The following is a 9,080-nucleotide window of genomic DNA, read 5'->3' as shown; positions in this document are numbered from 1 at the left end:
AACATTTTTAAGGTGGAAAACAGCTTGGATTAAGGTTTTCTGGTGAAATGGTCTCCGTGAGGCTTTTTTAATGTGCCCTCAGACCCTCTGGGCCATCACAAAACGTCAAGTGGGTTCCAAAATCTGCTCCTGGCTGCCCAAGGATGATCCCACAGCATCACAGGCTCAGAAACTGGAGGTGTGAGTAGGCCAATAAGGTAAAATATTCATCTCTCAGCTACTTTTGAAAGTTTCAGATTTATTTTTAAGACCAAGAGTTAGGAGGGTTTTTACACTGATCTAATACTCTTTTAGACAAATTTTTATATAATTCATGACCAAGACTAAAGCACTAAATAATACTGATTCAATGAGAGAAGAACTTTAAATCTTTTCAGGTGATTTCAAGGAACCTACTGCTCATGTTCCCATCTGGCTGAGCTCTATAAATCAAACTGTAGCATTTTTAGTGAAATCAGAGGTGATCACAACTGATTCCTAGAGGGGTTTGGACCATGCAAGGACTGCAGGAGCTGGGAAGGGAGTTCCATTCCATGACATGAATATGCTTATTACAAACTGTGATGGGAAATGCCCTCCCCGTGCTGGTCCTGCTGCTGTTTGGACAACGAACAAAGGACGTGCGACTTCTTCAAACTAATCCATACCTTGCAAATAGAAACATTTTTGTTCAAATATCACGGAAATAACAGCTAAACCAACGTGCTACCCTTTTCTCCTCTCACAGCAGAGGGAAAAGATGTTCCTCAGTATTATCTTCACGCTATAAACTTATAGCACAACCTCAAAACCATCAGGGTACAGAAGGAACCCCGTGAAGACGCTGTCGTCCTCCGCGCCGGCGTAGAGCCCGTTCCAGTCCTTCCCAACCTCCAGCCACACTTGGTCCCCCACCCTCAGCTTGAGGATGGTCAGGAAGGAGGCCTGGTCGATGTCCTGCCCGTAGAGGGTGTCCCTGGCCTTGGCTACCCTCCTGCTGCTGGCCACGAGGCTGAGGCGTGCGGGGCGGCCGCGCACGGTGACATGGTAGGAGAAGACGTAGGCGCCGGGCACGCTGCAGTTGAACTTGCCCGTGGCGGGGTTGTAATCGTCGCGCTCGTTGAACCACACGCGGTCAAACCTGATGGGCACGTTGGGAGGAGGGAAGGGCCTGGACAGGCCGGCGCTGAAGGCCGAGCGCGGGGGCTTGGGGACGTCCCCACGGGCACCCTTGGCCCCGCGGGAGCCTTTCCTGCCCGGGCCGCCGCGGTCGCCCTTGGTGCCAGGGTCGCCCTTGGCCCGCTGGGGCCCGCCGTGCCCACGGGGCCCAGGTCCCCTTTGTCACCCTTGCAGCCCTGCTCGCCCTTCTCTCCCTGTCTGCCATCCGCCCCCCGGATGCCCTCAGTGCCCGTGTCCCCTTTGCTGCCCTTTTCCCCCTTGGTGCCCCCTTCCCCTCTGTCTCCCTTGGCCCCTCTCCCACCTGGCTCCCCACAGTATCCCTTTTCCCCCGTGTCCCCCTTTTCCCCCTTGTCTCCCTGTTCCCCGCCCGCTCCCGGCTCTCCAGGATCCCCCCTGTCCCCTTTGTCTCCTTTGGTCCCGTTGTCACAGGTGTCCCCTTTAGCCCCCTTTTGTCCCTTCAGTCCAGGGAAGCCGTAGCTGCCCTTATTGCCTTTGGCTCCGGCTTCACCTGGGGGGGGAAAGAAAATTCCAAATAATAAAATTGGATTGCTCTGGAGATGGAAGGACCATCCAGAGCAGTTGGTCCTTCCATGCTGTTGTAAAACCCGGAGCAGAGGGAAAGGTCAGTGCAATCCTGGCTTCCCAGACCTACCTTGCGGCCCAGGTTTCCCTGGATAACCGGGGTTTCCACTCACTCCTCGCTCCCCTTGCTCCCCTTTTCCTCCTAGGACATCCCAGCATGAATTATTAATTAATTAATTGGTGCTGGTGTGTGCAGCACAGCAAACATCACACCCCACTGGGACCATCTGTGTGTGTCCCTCACTTCATTAATAAACCAGACATGAGCAATGAGGGTTTTAAGGAAACACCTTCAGGAGCCTCAGCTGGATCCCACAGCCCTGAGCACCACCTCACTCCAAGATTTCTGCCCCTCTGGGAGGCACTTGCTGCTGTTTCATGGAAGATGGAGATGATGACAGCTCTGCATTCCTCATTCCGGGGTGGCCAAAAGCCTTTTTCCAGGAGTAAATCACTGCCTAAGGGGCTGCAGTGACTGAAGAGCACCTCACTCTGCTGCTGGGACCGGGGGTGATTCTCCAGAGGCAGCAGCAGGATCCTGCCAGGACAAAGCTTCTCCAAGCCCCATATGAAGGGCAGGGTTTCCTTTCAGGAATTCTGATGGATAATGATTGCTCAGCATCTCAACTGGAGTGATTTTGCCTGAGATATTTAAATTGAAATGCAGATTTTACACCTGCACACGATTTCTGGGGTGGTTTTCTCCTATTTCTGTCCCTAAGCCAAAGCAAACTGAACTCAGATTTTGAACTCCTGTTCAGAACAAGAAGTTTGGAGTGAGATCTTTATGAGCAGCTGCTCCTATTCCACCTGAACAAACAGTGCCACCACCTGAGTTCCTGTCCCTGCACTAATGCCAGCTAAACCTCTCCAGGCCTCAATCCCTAGCAGTATTTTTGCTTTGAAAAATGAAGACAACAGCATTTCCCATCAGTCTGGTTTACCTTTTTCTCCTTTAGATCCTTTTGGACCTTGAGGACCAGGAGTTCCTGGCAGCCCTGGCAGCCCAGCATCTCCCTTCTCCCCCTTGGGACCTGTAAAAGCAACAAAATTATCTCAGTAACTCCAAGGTTTAACTCTGTAAATAACATTTTCAGTAATAGCTAAGGAAAAAGGCATTGAGGAGTGTGTATAAGGTGATTCCATCACCTTGGGAAGAGCTGCTTGTTTTATTTGACATCATCAAATCTCACAGCTTTGCATTTCACTCTGCGCTGTACTTAAAGACTTTTTAAAACCAACTTTGAGCTGCCTCAGAGCCACAGGAGCTCCAAGGTTCATAAAACACCAGAAATAATCTGTCTTGAATATCTGAGCACATCCAAGGAGCCGCCACAGCATTGGAACTGTCCCTTTCCTTAAGGAGAATTAATTCTGCAAGTACAGAAGTGGAACCTGGCTGAGAGCTCCTTGCTGCAGAAAGGAGGGGTTGAAATCCTTTCACTTTTCCACCCCCTTGGGAATCCAGAGATTCCCAGTGCCTGTCTGGGTTCATGACACCTTCAATCAGCACAAGGACTTTTCTATCAACAAATGTGAGACCAAACTTCCTTTGCAGCCACTACAATTTCCATGAGCCAACCCTTCCCAAACCACGGGAAGTGAAAATCCCTGGAGTACATTGGATTAAAGGAGACTTATTTCATGATTTTCCCACCTTTCCTCAGATGAACAGTTCCTATCTCCAACATTTGTGCTGTTAGTGAACATTTGCAGACTAATGCACTATTCATTAGAGCAGGAGCAGAATAAGGTGCTCTGTGGATGTGCATTTTAGCAGCAGAAAGAAGAGACAAAGTGTATTTTAGGAAATATTTAGGTACTTTATAGAGGGCTGCTTCTTGTGCTTTATTTATTTATTTTTAAAATTGAACCCTTTTTTTTTTTAATTTCCTCTTTTCCAATGGAAAAAAAAGATGAACAAAAAAAGAAAAGAAACCTTCAGTAAAGATGCAAAACTGCTTGAAGATATTTTTGGGCCATGGTTGAAATGAATGTGGAATAAAATCTGTGAATCCAAGCGGATCAGGGCAGGGATAGAGAATTGAGGAGCACAGCCTCCTGCCAGCAGGGATTTGGGATAGTCCCACCCCACTGTGGTCCCAAGGACAGTGCCACAGGCAGAGAATTCCTTTTTGGGGAATTCCCACCCACACTGGTGGTTTGTAACTTCCAGGATGCGGCTGCCATGCACTTTTCTGCTCTGGATTACACAAGGCAGGATCACATTCCACATTCCGTAGAATTATGGAATCAGGGAATATCCTGAGCTGGAGGGGACTCACATGGATGATCCAGCCCCACTCCTGGCCCTGCACTGACATCCCAAATCCCACCCTGCACATCCCTGGCAGCTCCTGCAGCTCTGGCAGCCTCGGGGCCGGGACCATTCCCTGGGGAGCCTGGGCAGCGCCCAGCACCCTCTGAGGGAAGAACCTTGTCCTAAAATCCTAACATCCAACCTAACCGCGCCCGGCACAGCTCCAGCCGCTCCCTGCGTCCTGTCCCCGTCACAGGGAGCACAGATCGGGGCTGCCCCTCGGGAAGAGCTGCAGATTGCTGAGATCCCTCACGCGCTGCACAGGCCTCTGCCCAGTGCTCTCCTGAGGGAAAAGCCCCTGGCTGCGGTGTGTGTGCCGAGGGAAAAGCCCCTGGCTGCGGGCGTGCGTGCTGTGGGAAAAGCCCCTGGCTGCGGGGTGTGTGCCGAGGGAAAAGCCCCTGGCTGCGGGGTGCGTGCCGAGGGAAAAAGCCCCTGGCTGCGGTGGGCGTGCCGAGGGAAAAGCCCCTGGCTGGCGGGGTGTGTGCCGAGGGAAAAGCCCCTGGCTGCGGAGTGTGTGTGCCGATGGGAAAAGCCCCTGGCTGCGGGGTGTGTGCCGAGGGAAAAGCCCCTGGCTGCGGGGGTGGGTGTGCGTTGTGGGAAAAGCCCCTGGCTGCGGCGGTGTGTGCCGAGGAAAGGCCCCTGGCTGCGGGGTGTGTGCTGTGGAAAAGCCCCTGGCTGCGGGGTGTGTGCCGAGGGAAAAGCCCCTGGCTGCGGGGTGTGTGCTGTGGAAAAGCCCCTGGCTGCGGGTGCGTGCCGAGGGAAAAGCCCCTGGCTGCGGTGGGTGTGCTGTGGGAAAAGCCCCTGGCTGCGGGGTGCGTGCCGAGGGAAAAGCCCCTGGCTGCGGGGTGTGTGCCGAGGGAAAAGCCCCTGGCTGCGGGGTGTGTGCCGAGGGAAAAGCCCCTGGCTGCGGGGTGTGTGCCCCGCAGAGCGGGCTCAGCGCACCTGGGGGGCCCTGTGGGCCCGGCCGGCCCCGCGGCCCGCGGCGGCGGGCAGCAGTCGCAGCAGTTGAAGAAGAACTCGGCCGAGTCCAGCGTGGAATTCTCCCAGGGGAAGAGCGTGGGGAGCTCGGCTCTGCCCGGCGCTGCTGGGAATGGGGTTTTCCCCGGGATAGAGGCGGCGGAGGCCGCCAGCTGGGAAGGCTTGGGCTTGGTGTAGTGCACGGCTGGGGTCACCTTCAGTGCCGCGAGCACGGGGAGCGCAGCGAGCAGCAGGAGCAGCGGGATGGGCCCCGGGGAGCCCCACATGGCAGCAGCTGTGGGAAAACACACACAGACAGTAAATCCCTGCTCAACAGCCTTCGGCTCTTCCCTAAAGCCAGAAGGACAAGCACCTCAGGGTGGGGAGGCGCTGGCACTGCTTTCCCAGAGAAGTTGTGGCTGCCCCGTGCCAGGAAATGCTCAAGGCCGGGTTGTTTTGGGAGGGAGCTTAAATCCCATCCCATTCCATGCCTTCCACACCTTCCACTGTCCCAGGCTGCTCCAAGCCCCAATGTCCAGCCTGGCCTTGGGCACTGCCAGGGATCCAGGGGCAGCCCCAGCTGCTCTGGGAATTCCATCCCAGCTCCTCCCCACCCTCCCAGGGAACAATTCCTTCCCAATATCCCATCCATCCCTGCCCTTCTTCAGCTCAAGGCCATTCCCATTGTCCTGTCACTCCGTGCCCTTGGGAAAAGTTTTTCTCCAGCTCTCTTGTAACCCCCATTAGGTCCTGGAAGGATATGGAGAGAATTCCATAATGTTTTCAGAGTCCAACTGCACACAATAAAACGCTTTGCTGTAAAAGAATAAGTGGAAACAAAATGGAACATCAAGTTTTCCAAACCCAGGTACTTTGGCATCAATGTCAAGTATTCCAGAATTTTTATCTTGATTTTTTTCCTTGTTTCTGCCTGATTTTCTGGATATTTTTTAGTGTAAACTTTCGCATACGCTCTTTTTATTTTTGAGGTGTTGATTCAGCTGACCCAGCAAGAAAGGACAAAGTCAGAAGGCCCCAGTTCTCCTATAGGACAGGTGCTGCCTCTCAGGTGACTCATCACAAAAAGCACCTTTGTTCCTTTTTTAAAGCAGGGTCCCCACCTGTAAATGCAAATGGAACAGAGTCCCTTTCTTGCTGAAGCTGAAACCCAACCTTCCTCAGGAGCCACAGCATTCCACTGCATGGGAAAACCTCCAGGGGAGACCCCCCCCAATCCCTGTCATCCAGAGGGCAAAAGCAGACCTGGCTCCAACCAGGCATTTGGATTAGAACCTTTCCATCTTTAACAATTCTGTTGTAGGGGAAAGAGTGATTTTTTTTTTTTTTCCCTCCCCATTTTCAAACAAAATAAAATCATTTAATGGCAAATTGATTCCCCACATAAAATCCCCAGTGGTCACTGCCGCCCATTGGGACCATTCAATCCACAATTATCCCTCCTCCATGAGTGTTGAATTGGGATGGAATTCCATGCACAGATTTTTGTCCAAGGCTGGGATTTTTTTTCCAAGCAGCCCCTGCCAGCCTTACCATGAAGGGTTTTCCCGGGAAGTTGGTGTGGAGGGAGATGCTCAGCACAGGCAGGCAGGGAGCAGCCAGAGCCTGCAGCTGCAGCAACGAAGGAAAAGGATCATCTGCTACCTGGGGAGAGGGAAAAACCCTAAAATTCTCCTTTTGAACAGTATCCTCATGCGGGAGTGTCCTGTAACAGCTGGAGATAAGTAAATAAAGCCATCATTTCCACACCAAAAAAACCCAGAGATTTTAGGGATTTAATAACTTTATGGGGAAGTTCTAAATCCGGTCTCCCATCCAAACCATTCCTGAGTTTTCCTGTCATGCACTACAAGCCCTAAACCCAGCCACCCTCCAGTTCTGCAGCCGGATTGATGGATTGCTGTCAAACACTGGAAAAACATAATTAATAACCAAATTTAACCTCAGCAGCCTGAAAAAATGAAGTGCTCAGAGCAAGGAATCACTAAACAGATTTTTATGTTAATGGGTAAGATTGTTCCTATATTAGTTATTCTTAAATAATTATTTTAAGAATTTTTTTACATGCCAGGGGGTTGGAACAAGATGATCTTTAAGGTCTCTTCCAACCCAAGCCAGTCTGTGATTCTAAATAAAAGCACTTGAATAAAACTGAAATTTTGGGCTTTATTATGACATTAATTCACCACCACTGAATATAAAATCATTCATTGCATTCCCCCCACTAAAATTATAATTCACAGTGGACACAAAATAGGAAGAATTAAACTTTGCTGCAGGGCCATATAATTCATAGAATTAATCTATATTTAATTGGAGCTAAACATCTCCTAATTATTAACATATTTCCCGTAATAACATGGCAATAATTCACTTGTTCTGTTGTGTGCTCCCTAAAATGATGGGATTTAAATATTCCAGTTCACAACAGGAATTGAACCCCAATCCACCAGTTTTAAATATCAGGGAGACGACTGCACTTTATCTCGTTGAATTATCTCTAGTTCTTAGATGTGTGAGGGGAAAACCAAACCCTAATCCTCATGCAGTTACACATTGATTACAGAGAGGAATTTTTCTGGAGACAAATCCTATTGCCACTAGGTCTTCAATTCTACCACTCTCTCCTACCTTAGAACGGCTCCTGCTCCCAGGAGGACCCCCCCTCCACGGCACCTGGAAAAAGGAAATAGCATTTTGGGAGAGAATCAGTTTTATTTTGTCCCAGCTGCTCCCGTGGCCAATGAGAGCCTGCATGGGAGACAAGGGGGGATTGGCAAAGTGACACTGAAATCCCAGGAAATCCAACCCTTCCCTCAGCCTGGGGTGCTGCTGGGCTGTTTTGGCTCTTCCCCCAGCACCAGTTTTTAGGGATTTAGGGATGCTCCTCTTTCGTCTCACCGGGTACCACCAGACTCAGCAGGAATTTGTCTGGACAGCGAGGACCCAAAGGAGAAGGAATTTGTCCATTTGTTCCTGCAAGGTCTGGGTTTCCCTCTCGGTATTTAAAGTGCAGATTTGGCATCACACTCCCCTCCCCAAGCTGGGAGTGTGGGAAGGGTTCTGTAGGATCATGAAAGCAACACATGGAAAGGGAATCACAGAATTCCAGAGTGGATTGGGAGGGAAGGGACCTTAAACCCCATCCAGTGCCACTCCCTGCCGTGGGCAGGGACACCTTCCACTGTCCCAGGCTGCTCCAGCCTGGCTTTGGGCACTGCCAGGGATCCAGGGGCAGCCACAGCTGCTCTGGGCACCCTGTGCCAGGGCCTGCCCACCCTCACAGCCAGGAATTCCTTCCCAATATCCCATCCAACCCTGCCCTCCTGCACTTGAGGCTATTCTCCCTGTCCTCGGGAACAGTTTCCTTGCCCGGTGGCTCTGAAATTCTGTTTGTTCTGAGGTTTCCCAGCCTGGCTCAGAGATCAGTACCAAACCCAGGGATGTGAGGCTGCCTTGTGCTGGGCAAACCCAAGCAAGGAAACCCCTTCACTCCTCCAGGCTGAATTCCCTACATCCCAGCACCCTCCAAGCTCAGCAGCCAGACAAGGAAAGCTGCTGGTTCCAGGCAAGAAAATAATCAATTCTCCTTTAGTTTAGGTGGAGAGAATCCTAATCCTCCCTGATTTATTTGCAATCCCTCCTTTCCTCCACAAGAGTCTCCAGAATTCAGCAGTAAAAAGTTGATTAAGGAAAGTCTATTACTAAACATCCCAGGCTGGATTAATTCAGCTTTCCAGGTTATTCCCAATAAATTAATCGGGAGTCTCGCAGGGAGATGCTCTAACCCTGAGTGGGACACAGGCTTGGCTCAGCTCCTGTGGTGGAACCTGCTCCAGCACTCGTTGGTACTGCTGGAAGCAGCTGGATCTGGAATTCCAGCTGTCCTTTTTAGAAATTAATGACCATTTTTAACACTGGAACTCCAGGTTTCAAACTGAAGTGAAAAATCTTTGTGTCTTCAGCAGTTCATGGACACAGAAATTGAGTGTAGAACATATTCCCCCAGGTGTTATCGCAAACCCTGCTCCAGGATTTCCTTTGT

General features: G+C 51.1%; 1 protein-coding gene across 1 annotated transcript; it reads right to left on the bottom strand.

Annotated features, from left to right (window-relative positions):
* Positions 1-218: 218 nt before the first annotated feature.
* On the bottom strand, positions 219-6,880 carry OTOL1 (otolin 1). Its single transcript, XM_039556621.1, is given in 7 exon segments — positions 219-1,274; positions 1,277-1,666; positions 1,811-1,882; positions 2,685-2,774; positions 5,003-5,040; positions 5,042-5,312; positions 6,569-6,880. Coding segments are annotated over 6 exon segments (1,356 nt in total). The 5' UTR covers positions 5,305-5,312; positions 6,569-6,880; the 3' UTR covers positions 219-771.
* Positions 6,881-9,080: the final 2,200 nt, after the last annotated feature.

Source organism: Corvus cornix, chromosome 9, assembly GCF_000738735.6.
Source record: "Corvus cornix cornix isolate S_Up_H32 chromosome 9, ASM73873v5, whole genome shotgun sequence".
In the NCBI taxonomy this organism is placed as follows: domain Eukaryota; kingdom Metazoa; phylum Chordata; class Aves; order Passeriformes; family Corvidae; genus Corvus; species Corvus cornix.
The sequence above is the reverse complement of the archived record's forward strand: the minus strand, read 5'-3'. Positions and strand labels throughout refer to the sequence as shown.